Source organism: Nerophis ophidion, linkage group LG10, assembly GCF_033978795.1.
Source record: "Nerophis ophidion isolate RoL-2023_Sa linkage group LG10, RoL_Noph_v1.0, whole genome shotgun sequence".
Classification (NCBI taxonomy): Eukaryota; Metazoa; Chordata; class Actinopteri; order Syngnathiformes; family Syngnathidae; genus Nerophis; species Nerophis ophidion.
Genome location: NC_084620.1, coordinates 11,496,374 through 11,518,145, shown reverse-complemented (window position 1 = coordinate 11,518,145; position 21,772 = coordinate 11,496,374). Strand labels below are relative to the sequence as shown.

The 21,772-nt window shown below is 38.6% G+C and overlaps 1 protein-coding gene across 7 annotated transcripts; it reads left to right on the top strand.

Annotated features, from left to right (window-relative positions):
• Window positions 1-1,846: 1,846 nt before the first annotated feature.
• Window positions 1,847-21,007, top strand: LOC133560147 (myotubularin-related protein 1-like). 7 transcript variants are annotated; one of them, XM_061912329.1, is made up of 18 exons: window positions 1,847-2,171; window positions 2,677-2,773; window positions 8,970-9,035; window positions 9,231-9,318; window positions 10,249-10,343; window positions 10,413-10,520; window positions 10,587-10,685; window positions 12,002-12,085; window positions 12,165-12,314; window positions 15,933-16,121; window positions 16,189-16,374; window positions 16,443-16,601; window positions 16,676-16,723; window positions 17,134-17,226; window positions 17,295-17,408; window positions 17,470-17,513; window positions 17,588-17,720; window positions 20,669-21,007. In XM_061912329.1, the coding sequence occupies exons 1-18, from the start codon at window positions 2,071-2,073 to the stop codon at window positions 20,828-20,830; spliced, it is 2,016 nt and encodes a 671-aa protein (XP_061768313.1). In that variant the 5' UTR covers window positions 1,847-2,070; the 3' UTR covers window positions 20,831-21,007. The 7 variants fall into 7 exon arrangements, with proteins under 7 accessions (XP_061768313.1, XP_061768314.1, XP_061768316.1 ...); XM_061912332.1 differs by lacking the exon at window positions 1,847-2,171 and adding an exon at window positions 2,264-2,408; XM_061912331.1 differs by lacking the exon at window positions 1,847-2,171 and adding an exon at window positions 2,362-2,511.
• Window positions 21,008-21,772: the final 765 nt, after the last annotated feature.

The window sequence follows — 21,772 nt, the reverse complement described above, 5'->3', positions numbered from 1 at the left end:
AACCCCACAAAATTGGATTTAATTAACATGAAAGGTACAAGTTTCATTTCTATGCCAAATGTTTATGGGCAGCCCACTTAATCCAAATCTGCAACGTAAGAATGGAATTTCTGGTGAAATGATCACTTAAGAATGACGTTAATTAGCGTTGTTTTAATTAATATGAAAGGTACAAGTATGGAACCAAATCAGAAATGTAGAGGGTGGTTGCCTGGTTCAGAATCAATAGAGTAAGAATGACAATTGTGGTGGAAAGGTCACATAAGAACAGGTCAAAGGTCACTAAGTCAGACACTAATTAAAATTGCAATACCTCGGTGTATTATTAACCTCAAGAGATATGGCAATTTTAATTTGTGTCTGACTTAATTAGTGACCTTTGACCTGTTCTTATGTGACCTTTCCACCACAATTGTCATTCTTACTCTATTGATTCTGAACCAGGCAACCACCCTCTACATTTCTGATTTGGTTCCATACTTGTACCTTTCATGTTATTTAAAACCTTAATTAACACTAATTAACGTTGTTTTTATGTGATCATTCCACCAGAAATGCCATTCTTACGTTGCAGATTTGGATTAAGTGGAGTGCCCATAAACATTTGGCACAGAAATGAAACTTGTACCTTTCATGTTAATTAAATCCAATTTTGGGGGGGTTTTGGGTGGCGCCCCCTATGACATCCACCACTTCCGGAACGTAAGAATGGCTGTTTTGTGTAAAGTCTGAGTGGGAGTACACCTCACTAACCTCCAACCTTTTGTACCTTCCATGTTAATTAAACTTCACCTAGCTCCCAGACCAGGGGTAGGGAACCTATGACTCTAGAGCCAGATGTGGCTCTTTTGATGACTGCATCTGGCTCTCAGATAAATCTTAGCTGACATTGCGTCTTCACAGGATAACTAATGAATACTTCCGCTGGTAATCACAGTGTTAAAATTAACGGTCAAAATATTAAACTTTCTCATGCATTTTAATCCATCCATCTGTTTCTACCACACCTGTTCAAGAAGTTGCCTAAATAGTAAGAAGTATTTTATCTATTATTGGTTAGCTTAAGAATAACAATGTTAATAAAAAGAATAACAAACAAACACACTATATATATATATATATATATATATATATATATATACACACAGTACAAAAGTTTGGACACACCTTCTCCTTCAATGGGTTTTCTTTATTTTCATGACTATTTACATTGTAGATTGTCACCGAAGGCATCAAAATTATGAATGAACACGTGGAGTTATGTACTAAATAAATAAAAAAAAGGTGAAATTACTGAAAACATGCTTTGTATTTTTTTTTTTTTTTTTTCAAAATAGCCACCCTTTTGCTCTGATTACTTTTTCGCACACTCTTGGCATTCTCTCGATGAGCTTCGAAAGGTAGTGACCTGAAATGGTTTTCACTTCACAGGTGTGCTTGAAGCTCACCGGGAGAATGCCAAGAGTGTGCAAAGCATTAATCAGAGCACAGGTTGGGTATTTTGAAGAAACTAGAATAGACACACCTGTTCAAGAAGTCGCAATAATGGTAAGAAGTATTTGATCTATTATTGGTTATCTTAAGAATAACAATGTTATTAAAAAGAATAAGAGACTTAATATACTCGAAAAATGGTGGTCTAACTTAAAAATGCACACATTTAGTTGTATTCAGTGTTAAAAAAAAATATTATATGGCTCTCACGGAAATATATTTTAAAATATTTGGCTTTCATGGCTCTCTCAGCCAAAAAGGTTCCCGACCCCTGTCCCAGACTATACCGTGCAATGTTCAAGGCAACTCGGACATAAGAAAAAAAACGTTCCCTAAACCGGAAGTAAGAGGCCAGCTGTTATGTTGCGCTAATCCTTATATCTGTCTCGTTGTTTTGCTCCCAATGGAACCGAGAATAGCGAGAAACACACATGATCAACGACACAGTGTATAATTGAACGTTTGCAGCAGCACGTTTTACAACTCGAAAACAAGCCCATCATATCCACACCCTCATATCGGAGGACGCCGCGCTCCCCCCGCCTCTGTGACCCAGAAACATCACATCTTCCGCGGATGGAGAAGCAAAGCGCTGGCATGGCAGACGGAGCAGGAGGTAACAAAAAGCCATGGAACTCGCCGAGCAGCGCACCAGCCAGTGGAGAAAACCTGGACAGGTAGTGAAACGTTGACATTACTAATGGCGGCAGCTATTTAAAGCTCGCATTTCCTCTCCACTCCACTTTCTTCCGGTTGACTCAAGTAGCTGTGATGCAACACTATTATGCAAATAGCGCATTATTATCTTTAATGAACTCGCAACCTATAACCCCTTGTTTATTCACACAATATCATATGAACTATCTTGTCCTTCATTTTGAGCAGCATTCGTGTACATGACTAGATGTTACAAAGTAAGCCAACTGTCTTCCTGTTGACAATCATTCAGGATGTAGCAAGTGTTAGCTTCACGAAACAGGCCCAGCTAGGCTAACACTTACTGATTCACTGAAATATGTAAGCTTATATTCGCAGAGTATTTTATTTTTAATTTTTTTACGGATAGTGGTATTTAAGATGCATTCCTTTGGGACTTGTGTGAATACAGTGCCGTAGCGAGTGGCAAAACATGGCGGGTGACCACCCCCTTTTCTGTCATTTTTCTTAAAATGTTTGTTTTAGTCCATCAGGTTCTCATGTGGAGTGGTGCAAACAGCTGATGGCAGCCACCATCTCGAGTCAGATTTCAGCTTCAGCTGACCTCATCAACAGAGACAAGGTATTTAATGTGCAATTATTTACAAGGCTGTCCATGGAGGTTGATTTGTATCTTTATTTCTGTTGTAAGCGCAATTTGCAAAATGTGCTACCGCATTTTGCAAATTTTATGTCAAATCAAATCAAATGTTTATTGGATTCATCACTATACAGTGTACATTCACGACAGAACTACTGACTACTACTACCACAACTTGGTTTACTATTTGTAAAATATATTAATGTAGGGTTACCTGGAACTTGAAATAGGCCAGCCGGCCAGAATCCACGCTTGGTAGTAGTTTAGTCAATAGTTAAGTCACGGATGTACACTGTATAGTGATTAATCCAATAAACATTTGATTTGATTTGACATTAAATTTGCAAAATGGGGTTGCGCATTTTGCAAATTGCGCGCCATTGGTATTGTACTTACATTTTGTTGTAAGCACAAATTGCGCGCCATTGTGCTTACAACAAAATGTTGTAAGCACAATACCAATGGCGCGCCATTGTGCTTACAACAAAATGTTGTAAGCACAATACCAATGGCGCGCAATTTGCAAAATGCACAACCCCATTTTGCAAATTTAATGTCAAATCAAATCAAATGTTTATTGGATTCATCACTATACAGTGTACATTCGTGACTTAACTATTGACTAAACTACTACCAAGCGTGGATTCTGGCCGGGTGGCCTATTTCAAGTTCCAGGTAACCCTACATTAATATATTTTACAAATAGTAAACCAAGTTGTGGTAGTAGTAGTCAGTAGTTCTGTCGTGAATGTACACTGTATAGTGATGAATCCAATAAACATTTGATTTGACATAAAATTTGCAAAATGTGGCAAATTGCGCGCCATTGGTATTGTGCTTACAACATTACGAAAGGTTTTTTTTTTAATTAAACATTTAATTTGTGAAACAGAATTTTTTGCGTTCGCATTTTGTGAACTGAATTAAAAAAAAATGTAATTATGCAAAAAATGTAATTGAATATAAATTCAGTGTATAAAAATTCTGTATAAAAAAATGATGTGCTGAAAAATTCAATGTGGAAAAATTTGCTCCTTCAAAAAGCACTTACGATAAATTAAGCCTGAAGCAATCGATCCTGTCTCAGAACCAGCCAATGAGGTGTCAAGTTTGAAGTCAAGTTTGGGAGAGTGGCCATGCGCAACCCGAGGGTCTCTGGTTCAATCCCCACCTAGTACCAACCTCGTCACGTCCATTGTGTCCTTGAGCAAGACACTTCACCCTTGCTCCTGATGGGTGCTGGTTAGCGCCTTGCATGGCAGATCCCTCCATCAGTGTGTGTATGGGTAAATGTGGAAGTAGTGTCAAAGCGCTTTGAGTACCTTGAAGGTAGAAAAACGCTATACAATTACAACCCATTTATTTATTTATTAGTAGATTGCACAGTACAGTACATATCCTGTAAAATTGACCACTAAATGGTAACACCCGATTAATTTTTTCTACTTGTTTAAGTCGGGGTCCACGTTAATCACTTCATGGTACAGATATATACTATTAGCATAATACAGTCATCACACAAGTTAATCGTCAGAGTATATACATTGAATTATTTACATTATTTACAATCCGGGGCGTGGGATGTGGAGGGGGGGGGGGGGTTTAGGTTTGGTTGATATCTGCTAGGGCTGCGAATCTTTGGGTGTCCCACGATTCGATTCAATAGCGATTCTTGGGATCGCGATTCGATAATATATCGATTTTTTTTTTTTATTCAACGCGATTCTCGATTCAAAAACGATATTTTTCCGATTCAAAACTATTCTGTATTCATTCAATACATAGGATTTCAACAGGATCTACCCCAGTCTGCTGACATGCTAGCAGAGTAGTAGATTTTTTTTTAAAAGCTTTTATATTTATAAAGGACAATGTTTTATCAACTGATTGCAATAATTTAAATTTGTTTTAACTATTAAACGAACCAAAAATATGACTTATTTTATCTTTGTGAAAACATTGGACACAGTGTGTTGTCAAGCTTATGAGATGTGATGCAAGTGTAAGCCACTGTGACACTATTGTTCTTTTTTTTTTTTTTTTTATAAATGTCTAACGATAATGTAACTGAGAGATTTTTATCACTGCTATGCTGAAATTATAACTAATATTGATACTGTTATTGATAATATTCATTTTTGTTTCACTACTTTTGGTTTGTTCTGTGTCGTGTTTGTGTCTCCTCTCAATTGCTCTGTTTATTGCAGTTCTTAGTGTTGCTGGGTCAGGTTTGGTTTTGGAATTGGATTGCATTGTTACTGTATTGCTGTGTAGTGGTTTGTTGGATTGATTAAAAAAAAAAAAAGAATCGATTCTCAATCGCACAACATATTCGATTCGTATTCAAATCGATTTTTTCCCACGCCCCTAATATCAGCACTTCAGTCATCAACAATTACATCGTCTGAGTAATGGACATTTAAATAGTGTAGGTCTGACTTCTTAGGATATGTACAGCGAGCAGTGAACATAGTGAGCTCAGAAAGCATAAGAACAAGTATATACATTTGATTATTTACAATACGGGAAGGTGGAATGTGGAGGGGGCAGGGTTTTAGTCAAGAGTTGAAGTTGCCTGGAGGTGTTCTTTTACATGACACAAGGCTTGCAAAACAACATGAAAAAAAGGCAGTTAACTGCGCCACCTTGGCATAATACAACATAATTTTTATTTTAAATCGGCCCACTTGATATTTTCAAACGATGGAAATGATTCCAATGGTTAGAATCTGCACTTTTGAGTGACATACAAAGCTCTGGGAATGAACAGTGGGGCAGAGTGGGTGAGGTTTGTTAACAGAGCAAAAAAGCCTGACAGTGTGTGTCTTTTAGCTTTTGCGTTTATGTTTCGCCATGTTTGTTGCATCTTTGTTGTTCTTGCTCGATTATAAAAGATGTTGATCAAAGAAGTGGTCTGCAGAAGCGCAACAATTATATATTCGCAATATGCAGTGTTTTATTGTTCATAGTTAATAATGTGAATCCCACATTCTATATAAGTACATTCTGACTGTCATATAATTCATTAAAATATATAAAGTACATTGTTTTTGGGATAATCTGTTTAGTTTTTTTCATGAAAAAGACAGTCAGAATGTATATGAACATACCGAATGTGGGATTTACAATATTAACTATGAACAATAAAATGTATGAACGTTGCTTCTATACTTCCTAAACCACCACCTTGATTGACATATTTTATAATTGGGCAAGAGCAACACAAATGCAACACACACAGCGAAAAATTAAGGCAAAAGATTAAAAAAACATCCACTTATTCGATGTAGTATCACTGTTCTGCCAAACTTGGTTGTACAATTCTGCTTTTGTGACACTTGTGATTGCAAGGTCTCAGGCTTGTTGCTGCTCATCCACTCTGACCCATACATGCAGAGCTTCCTATGGTCACTGTAGTGTGTTGTTAATCTATAAAGAATCAAACTTTGTCTTGTGAACAAGGACTTTACGCTCAAACATTTATTCCTCCCTTCATGAATGCATTCAAACCTCTTTAGCCCTTACGTTTACCTGAACATCATTTTCCAACACCATCTGCTGGTCACATTGTGTATCACAGTCAGTTTAGTTGCAAATCATGACACGTAACCCGTATGTCACTCAATCAGTGTAGATGTTAACCATTGGAATCATTTTCTATAGTTTGAAAACACCCAGCGGGCCGCGTTAAAATATATACTGTGTTTTATTTTGCTCAGGTAGCCCAGTTAAATGCTTTTTTCATGTTTTTTTGCAAGCCCTGTGTCACGTGACTTCAGAATTGACACCTCATTGGCTGGTTCTGAGACAAGATCGATTGCTTTTTGAAGCAGCAAATTTTTCGCCACTGAATTTTTATATAATACATTTTTTACACCGAATGTATTTTCAATGAAATTGTCAGTATTATTTGGTTTAAAAAAAAATGCATAAAATTCATCCATCTTCTACCACTTTTATCCCTCTGGGTCAGCTGCATTCGGGCGGTAGGCGGGGTACACCCTGGACAAGTTGCCACCTCATCGCAGGGCCAACACAGATGGACAGACAACATTCACACACTAGGGACAATTTAGTGTTGCCAATTAACCTATCCCCAGGTGCATGTCTTTGGAGGTTGGAGGAAGCTGGAGTGCCTGGAGGGAACCCATACGGTCACAGGGACAACATGCAAACTCCACACAGATATAAAGACACAAATTAATCACCATACTGTCAACCTATTGCACACTTTCTCTTCTGCTTTGGCTTATTTTTACACTATGCTTTTGACAGTCATGCATAAGATGAAGAGGCTATTCCCGATACACACAGAAAGTTTCTCAAACAAATCCAATGTTCAAACAAATATTTTACAAAGTGTTCGCTGCAGACACAAGCGTCATCTGATTGTATTCCAGAAGATGTTGACAGTGATATTTTTAAGAACTATTTCCTTCAACACACTTCCATTTTTCCCTGACTTTATTACTTTTATGAACCACTTCTTTCAGGACTCTATGAAAGCTCTTTTCTATCTCTCTATTTGAACGATTGGGACACCCAAGAACAGAACAACAATACCACATTTTCTGCTCAAACTCTACACTCACTCTCACTTCTTTTAAATGCTACAGTGAAGCTGCTTGACCATAGTGTGACTTAAGTCGTGAAAAAGAAAAACGTCATATTCGTTCTTCTTGTATATAATCACTTTCCACTCTTGTGGTATGCAATCATACCATATTTGTGTCTGCAGCAATCACTTTGTAAAATGTTTGTTTGAACATTTGATTTGTTTAAGAAACTTTCTGTGATGCTATCAAGATTATTGTTTGATTGCAGAATTCAATGCAAGAAAAGTACAATGGATTAGTTTGTGGTCTGTTTTGGTTTCTATGTCTAAATATAACTACGAAGACCTGGTTGTGCAAATAAACTAACGTCTTGTTAAGTCCTAGTAAAAAATATTTTGATTGTTGGTCCAATCCACCATATTTTCATTGTCAACTTTCATAACAGAAAATTAAAGCTTAGTTGTTGCAGGAAATCCAAGAGCTTTACAACACAGATGACCACGTTATAGCGTCTTTGGTGACATTTGTTAGGATAAAGAAAATATCCTTAGTAGTATTAATAAACGAGATGAATAACTCATCGGCTCAACAGCATATACTGAATCTGGTTATCGCTAGCAAATGTTACTGAATAACAGATATTTATAGTTGAACAATGAGACAAAATATGAACTTCACACCAAAAAAACAACTGCAGACTTGAATTGTAGCAGAAAATAAACTGCAAACAAACATATCCCTTTTCTCATTAGTGTCTCAGCATTGCTCATGTTATGTCAGTCCAGTACTTTATTTGGCAACGAATAAGTCCAACTTTGTCTTTCACGGGTTAATGTTCTAATTGTGGACCCCTCCACATAATGTACCGCCCATCTTTTCTTCTCTAAATCTGTGTCATTGAAGTGAGGTTGGAGTGAGCAGTAACATCTTGGTGATGATAAATGCTTTAAATCACTAAAAAAAATATTTTCTTAAGAGTGTATCAATCCACTCCATCCCATTTTAAAAAAAAATTTCATGATCGCTTATATATTTGCCTCTAAACCTTTCAAAATATGCCCACATCTGCACTGATTCAGGTAAATAAACGGTAGCCTAAAGGGACTCCAGACTGTCGCCTGAAACCCGTAAGTGTCCGAATGGGCCTCTTGGTCACGTAATTGCAAAACAAAATAAAAAAAAAAGCTCACCTCACCTTAAAAATGAACCATCATATAACATAAGGAGCACATGTTATTCCTGTTTTGGTCCATAGGGTTGCACAAGGGTTCAAATATAAAATAAGTATTTTTCATTTTTTTTTATACTCCTATAGGTTGGTCGACTGTCGATATACTTTTATTTTCTTATCAATACCAAAAGTCACCTGCAATCCGAAGATGAACCACTAGATTGCAGACAATGCTTATTGCACACACACACCAAGTTTGTTTTGATAGCTTAAGAAAAAATATCCCTGGATGATACATATCTAATTTAGGTAATTCCTTAGAACATATTTTAATGCATATTTTACACATAGAAAAAAGCCCCACAATATGGTGTCTGTTCATATTCTTTGTATCTCTTCTGCAGTTTTCTCTTCCTCTCTCATTTCCATGTTGCCCCCCTTCTTGCCGCAGGATTCACTGGATGAAGGCCTTTGTTACCATGGAGAGACTGACTCTGAGCATCCCTCCGATGCTTTGGCAAGTCTCTTTCTGCTTTTTCTTTTCTGTCCTTCCTCTTCACACTGCTCTCGTTTGTTCCTCTGCTGTCTTTGCCCGTCGTCCGTCACTTTCACAGCCAGGTTTATTCAACTGTGCCAATGAGATGATCTTTATGTGATTAGTGTTGAGCACACATACAGAGCACCTTAATAACTTATACTGTTTTGTTTGTAGAACCATCCGGCTCTAAGATACGGTGCCCGAGTCAGAATGCTCCAGAATCAGGTTCCTCTGCTACCAGGGGAGAACATTCAGACTGCAAGTGAGTTGTTAGCAAGCTAGGACTTTTACTAGAACAGTAGATCCCTGCTTTTTGTAAAAAGTTACGTTCCAAGACCCCTAGTGAATGGTTAAAAACAATGAATAATTAACGCAACCATGAAGTGATTTTCTTAGCAATAAGTCTTTAATAGGCGGCCTGTGGGCCACATCCGGCCAGCCAAAGCTGTTTCTTTTGGCTCGCCATACATCACAGAAATAAATAAACTATTCAGTCTTATTAGAGAATTGCTTGTTTATGCAGCACTTCTTGCGCTCGAGGGGGCAACGGCGAGGCACATCACAGTTGCTGCTTAGAAAAAAATCGTGGCTTTTGAACAAATGTAATTGAGGACCCCTGATCTAAAACTAATACATGTAGGTTAATATTCTAAACATGCCTTATCAAACACATTTTAAATTTTGCCATATTCATTAGGAAACAATTACACTATAATTACTCTCATACAGTATTGTACTCTCAAAACACGCAGTTACAAAACATCTTGTCTACTGGAAAATATTGAATAAATTGACTTGTGAGACGGCACCCTACAGTATGCTGCATTCATTGCTGCAGCACTTTGAGAGCGTGCATCAAACACTTTAAAAAAATTTTTAAGAATAGAATAGTCTTGCACTTTAAGAACAACAAAATTGCAGATAACCCTACCAGAAGCAAAGCACATACTGTACAAACAAGACATTTATGTTACAGTTAAAAACGTATGTCGAAAAGATAATGTCGAAAAAGGTAAGTAATTAACTGGCATATAAAAGTATGTATACAATGCAAACAATACAGTGAGGTATATTATTGTTACATTAAAGTGCAAAGTGAAGTGGATTATTATAAAAGAAAATACATCTACAAATATGGTAGTGATCTACTGTAATGTATTGTAATTAGTAACCTTTTTTATTTTTCATGCAGTCCAGGATGTGATGTACATTTGTCCATTCAATGGTCTCCTCAATGGAACACTGACCATCACAGACTACAAGCTCTACTTCAGCAGCATGGAAAGGGTACGCCACATTATACTTTTTCTGCTTTTCTTTCTTTAACTTTGTAACATATTAGGTGTCCCCATCCAGGAATCTCCATTTGTTCTTGATGTCAACCTGGGAGCCATCAGCCGCTTAGAGACCATCAGCATACCCAACCAAGGCGAGAATACTAAAGGGCTGGAGCTGGTCTGCAAGGTACACATGCAAAGAAACAGAAAAAGCCCTTTTTATTTTTAATCACTGTGTTTTTGATATTATTAGGACATGAGGAGTCCCAGGTTTGCTTACAAGACAGAGATGGGTCTTCCGGACGTGGTGGACATGCTCGCCAAACTTGCGTTCCCTCTTTCACACAGCCTGGTCAGTCACATTATTTTATCATGCTCACCAAACGCTGCACTTTGGGCCCCTATGCTTTAGTGAGACATTTTTTTGAGGGAGCTTTGAACTTACTGGCATTACACTGTACAGGTGTACGCACTTAATGTTGTATACAGAGGTGATAAGGTAGCCCAAAAAATGGTAAGAGTACTTCAGAGTAATATGACTTATCTGTAAGTCAAAAGTAGTCATCCAGATAATTACTTTAGTAATGCATGTTCTACTCAAGTATTGAGTTACTGCTGAGTAATTTCTGATTTATTTAGTAGAGTGCAAAAATTGGTTCTTGAACCATCCATCCATCAATTTTCTACCGCTTGTCCCTCTTTGGGGTCGTGGGGGGTGCTGGAGCCTATCTCAGCTGCATTCGGGCGGAAGGTGGTGTACACCCTGGACAAGTCGCCACCTAATCACAGGGCCAACACAGACAGACATTCACACTCACATTCACACACTAGGGTAACTTAGTGTTGCCAATCAACCTTTCCCCAAGTGCATGTTTTTGGTTCTTGAACCTGATTCGTAAATAGAAAAGTGCCTATAGTGAAGTAGAGTTCCCCATAAGAAATAATTTAAACATGAATAATGGGTTCCGCCTCTAAAAGTCCATATTTTAGTTAGTTTGTGCACTTTGAACACAATATTAAGTGATATACAGTACTGTATATTAAACCAACATATCAAGGGCTGATGGATCAACTTTCTATTTAACAACATGTTGAAATGTACTGTATGCGCTGCTCTACCAACACGTGTACACACGCAGAAGCCACCACTATTGTGCCCTCCCAAACAATCATAAATCCTTACTTTAACCACCATATTGCTACAATAATGAAAATTGTTTTGTAAAATGACAAATTAGGGGTGTCAAAAACATGTTTTTTGAATGAATCGCGAAACGGAAATACTGGGAATTCCTGTCATTCCCTCGAACTTGAAAAAATTATCATTTGAATTTCCAAGATGAACTAAATGGTTTGAATTGGTTGAAACATGTGGCAATTGTGGAAGTTTGAAAAATAGGCAATTAATTTCGAATGGGGAAAAATGTCCCTGTAAATTTGGGAAAACATGTTTTTTTGTTTTTTTTTAAATAAAGCCCAATATTCCTGTAAAAGGTTTAACATTTTGAAGTTGGAACAACATGAATAGGATGAAAAATGTGCAGGAGGAGCACGACAAATTATGGAGAAGAATAAGATTAAGAATAATAAGAATTAACAGATGATTTTTGGTGTAGAATAATATATGTCTGAATGCTTTGGAACATTCACACAATGTCTTCTGTGCAGACGTTGTTTGCCTTCCAGTACAAGGAGCAGTTTCCTGTGGACGGCTGGAAGGTGTATGATCCTGTAGCAGAGTACAGACGTCAGGTAAAGGGACTCTTAGTGATGAGCACTTTAAAGAACTGTGCAATAACGTAAATGTACTTTTTGCTGCCTGTGACTGCAGGGTCTCCCTAATGAGAGCTGGACTATCAGTAAAGTCAACAGCACCTACGAGCTGTGTGACACCTACCCCTCTGTACTGGTCATTCCCACCAACATCACTGACGACGACATCAAGCGAGTGGCTGCCTTCCGAGCCAAGCATCGCATTCCGGTCAGAGAAATAATGCTAAATCTTTGGTCCCTAACCTTTTTGAGCCGCGTTCACACAAACCTCTGACGGCATTATAATACTCTAATGCAGTGGTTCTTAAACTTTTTTTTGCCAAGTACCACTTTAGAGTTCATATTTTAGCCAGTTTACTGTAACATTACTCAGTGTGAACAGTAACAGTGTTTTGAGTATAGGAAAATTAAACCGTTACATTACAATATTTATATAAATGATTCTATGGCGTACTACTAGATGGAGCCCACGTACCTCTAGTAGTACCTATACTACAATTTGACAATAATTGTTCTGATGCTATTTATTTGTGTCGAAGACAAGGGCATCATCAGATGTAAAACTACAAAATTACTACAAACTCACCATTAATGCAATCCGGGAGTTTTCTAGAGAGTAGATTGTTTGATGTGTGGCTAACAGGACGTGTGTTTTACTTTAATGTTTTTAACGCCCATTGTTTGGTAATCGCCAAACATCTAGTCTTGATCATGAATAGCAACATCATCGTCAATACCATTGTGTAAAGCTCTGGATAGTTTGTTTGAACTTAAACTAAAATGAGGAAACATAAATTAGCATAAAATAAACCATATTTGGAGTACCAGCTAATATTTCAGTTGTTCTTGTATCCTTTTTATCCTGAGTAGTAACCTTAAATTTGATTCATCATCTCTTATGAGAAAACTTGTTAATGTCACAGTGGCATATGGCTGAGGGCGTGACTCCAGGATGCAGTGACAGATGGTGCGGGTCAAAAAATCTAATTCTTTAGTTGGAGAGCAAAACACAGCATGAACAAAGCAACTAAACAGAGTAACTCATGCACACTGACAAAAAGGCAATTAAACAGAACTGCCAAGGAGCAATAGGTAAACCTAAATAGACTTGATTAGAAACAGAAAACACATGCGTCGGCAGGAAACTAAACAAAGTGAAAGTGCAGTAAAAGACAAGCACATCTAGCTGCAGATTGTAGACACTCTTGTGTAATGCACACTCTAACCGCTCTCCCTTAAAGACATACCAACAGGGGTGATGACAACAGAAGCATAGTGTGTCTTTAAACAGAAGTGAAGCAGGAGAGACAATGCGTAATACGGAAATAATACTGCTGAAAGGAAGTTAGGGTTGGAGTTGGGGTTAGGGTTGCATAGAAACAGCTGAAAAAGCAATACATTCAACAGCCGAAATAACACCAACCATTGTGCATTTCAACAGCCATCTTGGATCACATTACAATTGCAGTGTCCACTCTTGCGTTGTCAGCGCCGCCGTGGGCATGTCTTTCAACACGGTTCACTGCTGTTGTCGTCACCCCTGTGGGCGCAACTTTGAGTGTCTGTAGTTAGACCCTTCTTGCTAAAGGAATCTAGCAGGAAATAAAACCAAAAAAGACCACTGGGACAGGAAATAATACAGAACAAAGGAAAATAACTAACAAACTATCAAGTGGCATCAGAACAGTTAACTTACCGGTACATTATTTTTTTGCAACTGGTTGTAGTGATTATGAGAGCCCAACTGTGGGACGTCAGATTCAAATAAATGTGTATTATTTTCAAAATAAGATAAGCGCCCTCTTTTCCAAGATTGATTTGCATTTACATACAATTTTCTGTAGTTATTTATGAAACTGTTTTTATTTATTTAAATTTGCTGTAGTTATTTATGAAACTTTTTTTCTTTTTTAGTTGTCTATTTTCTTTTAACATCGTTTCTGAAAGTTTTATCGACCCAATTTAACCCCGTCTACAGACTCCAGGTTGGGATGGTAGGGGACCTCTGTGCTGTACAATATTAAATGCTTATAATTTATGGTAAATGCTTCTATATGCTTCCAATGTACAAACCCCGTTTCCATATAAGTTGGGAAATTGTGTTAGATGTAAATATAAACGGAATACAATGATTTGCAAATCCTTTTCAACCCATATTCAATTGAATGCACTACAAAGACAAGATATTTGATGTTCAAACTCATAAACTTTTTTTTTTTTTTTGCAAATAATAATTAACTTAGAATTTCATGGCTGCAACACGTGCCAAAGTAGTTGGGAAAGGGCATGTTCACCACTGTGTTTCATCACCTTTTCTTTTAACAACACTCAATAAACCTTTGGGAACTAAGGAGACACATTTTTGAAGCTTTTCAGGTGGAATTATTTCCCATTCTTGTTTTATGTAGAGCTTCAGTTGTTCAACAGTCCGGGGTCTCCGTTGTGGTATTTTAGACTTTATAATGCGCCACACATTTTCAATGGGAGACAGGTCTGGACTACAGGCAAGCCAGTCTAGTACCCGCACTCTTTTACTATGAAGCCACGCTGTTGTAACAAGTGACTTGGCGTTGTCTTGCTGAAATAAGCAAGGGCGTCCATGATAACGTTGCTTAGATGACAACATATGTTGTTCCAAAACCTTTCAGCATTAATGGTGCCTTCACTGATGTGTACTGTAAGTTACCCATGCCTTGGGCACTAATGCACCCCCATACCATCACAGATGCTGGCTTTTCAACTTTGCACCTATAACAGTCCCGATGGTTCTTTTCCCCTTTGGTCCGGAGGACTCGACGTTCACCGTTTCCAAAAAACAATTTGAAATGTGGACTCGTCAGACCACAGAACACTTTTCCACTTTGCATCAGTCCATCTGAGCTGTGCTCGGGCCCAGCAAAGCTGGCAGCGTTTCTGGGTGTTGTTGATAAATGGCTTTTGCTTTGCATAGTAGTTTTAACTTGCACTTACAGCTGTATATCGACAAACTGTAGTTACTGACAGTGGTTTTGTGAAGTGTCCCTGAGCCCATGTGGTGATATCCTTTACACACTGATGTCACTTTTTGATGCAGTACCGCTTGGGGGAACGAAGGTCCGTTATATCATTGCATACGTGCAGTGATTTCTCCAAATTCTCTGAACCTTTTGATGGTATTACGGACCGTAGATGGTGAAATTCCTAAATTTCTTTCAATAGCCCATTGAGAAATATTGTTCTTAAACTGTTTGACAATTTGCTCACTTATTTGTTCACAAAGTGGTGACCGTTTCCCAATCATTGTTTGTGAATGACTAAGCATTTCACGGAACCTGCTTTTATACCCAATCATAGCACCCACCTGTTCCCAATTAGCCTGCACACCTGTGGGATGTTCCAAATAAGTGTTTGATGAGAATTCCTCAACTTTATCAGTATTTATTGCCACCTTTCCCAACTTCTTTGTCACGTGTTGCTGGCATCAAATTCTAAAGTTAATGATTATTTGCAAAAAAAAAAATTGTCTATCAGTTTGAACATCAAATATGTTGTCTTTGTAGCATATTCAACTGAATATGGGTTGAAACTGATTTGCAAATCATTGTATTCCGTCTATATTTACATATAACACAATTTCCCAACTCATATGGAAACGGGGTTTGTATGCTAAATGATGGCGAATTCCTTCTATATGATGCTAAATATTTCTCAATGATGCTAAATTAGGCAAAATGCAGCTGAGTGATATTGCTAAATAATGCAAAATATAGTAAAATAATGCTAAATAAGCAAAATTACTTTCTAAATGTTTTCGGGCTTTGCTTTGACACCTCCACCCTTCTTGCAGGTCTTATCCTGGATCCACCCCGAGTCCCAGGCCACCATTGTGCGCTGCGGCCAGCCTTTAGTCGGACCCTCAGACCGCCGCTGCAAAGAGGACGAGCACTTGCTCCAAATCATCATGGACGGCAACGCTCAGTCCCACAAGCTCAGCATTTTTGACGCCCGCCATTGCAGCGTGGCAGACACCAACAAAGTCAGACCCTCTCCTTTTTTGATTTCCCTTCTCTCCTCTCCACTTTCAGTTTTCTTTTTCTTTGCAGACCAAAGATGGCGGCTACGAAAGCGAGAGCTTTTACCCCAGCGTGGAGCTCAACTTCTTGGAGATCCCCAACATCCACGTAATGCGTGAGTCTCTGAGGAAGATGAAGGATGTGTTGTACCCCACCATCGATGAAGCCCACTGGCACTCCAATATCGACCAGACTCACTGGCTGGAGTACATAAGGGTAAGAAAAGCCACACAACTTCCCCAACCCCCTACCTGGAATTTGCTGGCTGAAATTGTTTTGTGCAGCTCCTGTTAGCCGGAGCAGTCAAGATAGCCGACAAGCTGGAGTCCGGGAAAACATCTGTGGTGGTCCACTGCAGCGACGGCTGGGATCGAACAGCGCAGCTCACTTCTCTGGCCATGCTCATGCTGGACGGACATTATCGTACATTGAGAGGCTTCCAGGTCTCACATATACACACACACACATTGTACTTTTACATGTGTCTGTTTTGACAGTGTACTCCTGCGTGTTGTAGGTTCTGCTGGAGAAAGAGTGGATCAGTTTTGGACACAAGTTTTCTGCTGTAAGAACACACATCACTTTTTACAGTTTAAAAAAAGGATTCTTTTGAAAAGGAATCCGAAAAAAAAAGCCAGGGAGGAAATGCCAAACTGGGAATAGGTTTTATCAATGAGATATATTTTTAAATTTTACAGTAATTTGCTTTAGCTATAACACAAAGTTAATTTGTGGATGTTTTGTTCAGATAGCTTAACATAGATTGACCTAGATTTGATTGGTTTTAGCAGCTTTGATGTAAAAAATGTATTTCAGTGCTTCACGCTTCCTTCAGTATACTCCTGCTGTATGGTTATCCAAGACTTGAAGTCAGTCTTAAAACGCCATAGAATTACGATGTTTGCTAGCTATCCCAGCAATAATTCTATTTCTCCTTTGGTTTGTATGTGACGGCAATGTCGTTACTTTGTGCAGCGTGTGGGTCACGGTGACGAGAACCATGCCAATTCTGAGCGTTCACCTCTCTTCGTCCAGTTCATCGACTGCGTCTGGCAGATGACTCGACAGGTGAGTATTTCTTGAAAGTCTCTTCACAAACGTCCACTGTCACTTAATTTGTTGACTTTGGACTTCAGTTCCCAGCAGCCTTTGAGTTCACCGAGCTGTTCCTGGTCACGGTGCTAGACCACCTCTACAGTTGTCTTTTTGGGACCTTCATGTTTAATAGTGAACAGGAACGTATGACCAAGGTAGGTCCTCCGTTTAGTCCCTCAATAAGGTCGACTGCTTTTTAAACTTTGTGCTCTACAGGAGGTCCACACCAGGACGGTGTCTTTATGGTCCTACATTAACAGGTAGGATGTCTGCTTGGGTGGACAGAGAAGACATGCTCCAGACTGACTTGTCGTCTTTATTGTTGTCTCATCAGCCAGCCAGAGGAATTCACCAACCCTTTCTATGTGGACTATCAGCACCACGTTCTTTATCCGCTGGCCTCCTGCAGACACCTGGAGCTGTGGAGCACCTACTACGCCCGCTGGAACCCCAGCATGAGGCCACAGGTGGGCTTTTAACACCTGATGGATCTACTGTGCATCTGAAAAGTATTCACACAAATTCCATTTTTGCACACCAATTTTTGGGCAGATTCGCTCATTCCTCTTTGCTGCGTCTCTCAAGTGCGAAGTCATTTTCAGATTTCTCCAGAGATGTTGAATCAGACACGAGTCTGGGCTCTGGCTTGGCCATTCAAGGACATTTACAGAGTTTTCCTAAAGCCATTCATTTGATGTCTTGGCTGTGTGCTTTAGTTCGTTGTCCTGCTGAAAGATAAAACTGTTGCCCCTGTTGAGTTCAAGAGCGCTCTGGAGCAAGTTTTCATCCAAGATGTCTCTGTACATTGCTGCATTCATCTTTCCCTTTGTCCTGAATAGTTTCCCGTTTCCTGCCGCTTTAGAACATCCCCACAGCATGACGCTGCCACCACCATGCTCCACTGTAGGAATGGTATTGGCATGGTGATTGGTGGTGCCTGGTTTCCTCCAAACATGCCTGGCATTCACGCCAAAGAGTTCAATCTTTGTCTCATCACACCAGAGAATGTTGTTTCTCATGGTCTGAGAGTCTTTCAGGTGCATTTTGGCAAACGTTTTACAAAGGAATGGCATCTGACAGGCCACTTTACCAAACATGCCTGATTGGTGGATTGCTGTAGAGAAGGTTGTCCTTCTGTAAGGTTATTCTCCCTCAACAGAGGAATGCTTTAGCTCTGATAAAGTGACCATCGGGTACTTGGTCACCTCCCTGACTAGGGCCCTTCTCCCCCGATCACTCAGTTTAGACAGTCAGCCCGCTCTAGGAAAAGTCCTGGTGGTTCCAAACTTCTTCCATTTACAGATGATGGATGCCATTGTGCTCATTGGAACCTTCAAGGCAGCAGAAATTTTTCCCTCCCCCTCTCCAGATTTGTGCCTTGAGACAATCTTGTCTCGGAGGTCTACAGACAATTCCTTCGACTTAATGCTTGGTTTATGTTCTGCCATGCATTTTCAAGTGTGGGATATTTTTTATCTATATATATATATATATATATGTAGGTGTGGGAAAAAATCACAAGACTACTTCATCTCTACAGATCTGTTTCATGAGGGGTTCCCTCAATCATCAGGAGATTTTCATCTCCTGATGATTGAGGGAACCCCTCATGAATATATATATATATATATATATATATATCTATATATATATATATATATATATATATATATATATATAAGCTGTAGAAACATGGATGATCAGTTGAAACAGTATGTACCTGAGCTCACGTTATAGCTTCATGTCAAAGGATGTGAATGCTCATGTACATGTGGTTTCTTAGTTGTTGTTTTTTCAATACATTGCAAAAACATTTCTAAAAAAACTTTTTCACATTGTCATTATGGGGTATTGTGTGAAACATTTTGAGAAAAAAAATCCTTTATTCCACTATGGAAAAAGGCTGTAACATAATAATGTGGAAAAAGTGAAGAGGTGTGTATACTCTCCGGATGCACCGTATGTGATACTTCAGAGCAGGGGTGGACAAAGTGTGGACCAAAATGTGTTTATTTTTGCTAATCCTGACCTGCAATGAATGTTTTATTACAGTTTGGGACAAAGTGCATATTTTTATTGGCCCTAAATTTTAAAACAACAGCAAAAATGTTTAAAAAAAACATACTATTACATGTGCCGATAACACAATACGAAAACAAATACAGTGCAACTCACTTAAGGCTGTTATGGTCATATGGACAAACTATCTATGTTGACTTGTTCACAAGTGCTCGCTGAAAGGGACTGTTGCCAACTTGCTCTCGCTGAATTTTTTTTTTAACCCAAAAATACATCAAGAACACCACTGGCTAGCTTATGAGAATTTTAGGGGTTTAACAGAAATATATCATCTGTTTTCTTTTTGATCTTTTTTCTTTTTTTTACAATTATTAATTATATTGAATGAGAATTGCTTGTTGGTACGAGGAAATTGTTTGGCGTTCAAGGTTTTTATTCATGCATTCATCTACGGCTCTCTCGTCCACGCACACGCACACACACACACACACACACACAGAGTAATGTTGTTGTTGTTATGATTGAATATACATTCAGTGATAACTGACGTTGCTATCCAAATCAATATTATTAGCTAACAACACAAAAGCTAAGCATAGTTGCATCATTACGTTCTAAAAGCCAAAAGTGCGGGAAATAGCTTCTTAGAATACATTTGCACTCTCCTGGCATCTGTGTAAATGTGGCAAACAGCTACTTTTAACTGACGCCAACTGCATGGTCCATAAAAAATGGTTTATGTTGATTTTTAACTTCATCTTTATCAGCAGCAGAAACATAAATACTGTCTCAATACACAGCATCAACACATGCATACAGTGACTTCATGTTAAGTGCAAAGGAAGCTTCAAAATAAAAGCATCTATGTTATATACATTCTACTACTGCATCTAGCAAAATACACCCCAATTTTTTTTTTTTAGTTGTTCAATTTGCGCATGTATCAAATCTTTATTGTCGCTGGCGTCAAGACATACAAGAGATATACTGCAGCAGTTCTGTGTGTAAAATATATGAAAACAGTAGAGCCAAAGTAAAAAATATTCACAACTAAAAGAAAAAGATCCTTAATTATAATCTATTCTCTTTTTACGGCATGTTTTCAGCCAAGGTCACAAGTAAATGTGCAAGCAATGGCTAGTTGTGTTTTTTGTTAAGTCCATAACTGCTTATGTTGGTGTGAGTCAACCAGTCCGGTGATCATCAAAATTAACTTATTCCAATATATTTATTTTTTTCACAATTCTGTATTGCTGCCATTTTAGCTCCACCGTCTTTAGATATTAATGGTAGCTGTGGTTGGACAGAATCGCACTAGTGCAAAAAGTGAACACAAAGCCTTGAACATGTGTGGTGTGACAAAATGATGTGATCCTTGATGACGGGTGTGTTTCAGGTGCCAGTGCATCAGACTCTGAAGGATCTGCTCTTCTTGCGGGCAGAACTTCAGCGTAGGGTGGAGGACCTGCAAAGGGAGACCTCCACCCATTCGCTGTCCCCTGCCTCTGAACACTCCCCGACGCACGCCACGGGGACGCCACTGCACACTGTTGTCTGATGCACACACACACACACACACACGCATGAACTGTAAATATGAGGGAGGCTTTGCTCTGAGTTTAAACCACATTTAATATGGGTCCTTCTTGACTCATTTTCATCACTGTCACTGTAATTATTTGAAAACAATGTGCCCTTTAATGTTTTTGTTTTTTATTAAAATGTGCTTACAGTTCTTTCTGTGCCGCTTTAAATTCAGTTCATTGTGTGGGATAGGTTGATTGGCAAGACTAAATTGGCCCTAGTGTGTGAATGTGAGTGTGAATGTTGTCTGTCTATCTGTGTTGGCTCTGCGATGAGGTGGCGACTTGTCCTGGGGGTATGCCACCTTCCGCCCGATTGTAGCTGAAATAGGCTCCAGCCACCCCGAAGGGAATAAGCTGTAGAAAATGGATGGATGGATGGATGTTGTCTTGACCCCATGAGCTTTATTTTTTTCCATGTCTTAAAATGTGCCCTATACAGCTTGCTCCATTAAAAGTAATCGAGTGGTGCAAATGAAAACATTTAGAGGGGTTGTCGTAAGACACTCATGTCACATCCCCAAAATGACAACATGTTGGCTAACAAGCTGTTTCACAAAACCATTTTTTTTTTTGCTATTAAAGCTTTTTATTTTTTTATTTTTTTTAAAGCCATGGCACTTTTAATTCTAATGCTTTAACATGTTTTCAAATATTCTAATACAAATTTTTTCCCACTATCTCCAAAGAATGAATCCATACAAAACACAACAAGACATATTACTATCTTTAAGCTGTAAAATGGCAACACAAAAGAAGTGACATGATGTATTTGTCCCAATAGCAAAACAAATTGATTAAGCTTCTCAATGTCACTATTTCAGTTTTTATTTATTAATTTTCGGTTCTAAAGTTGGGTCAGTTCTAAGTACATTTGTGGTGTTTGGCAGTAAGAAGTGTTCCAATAAGCTTTGAAC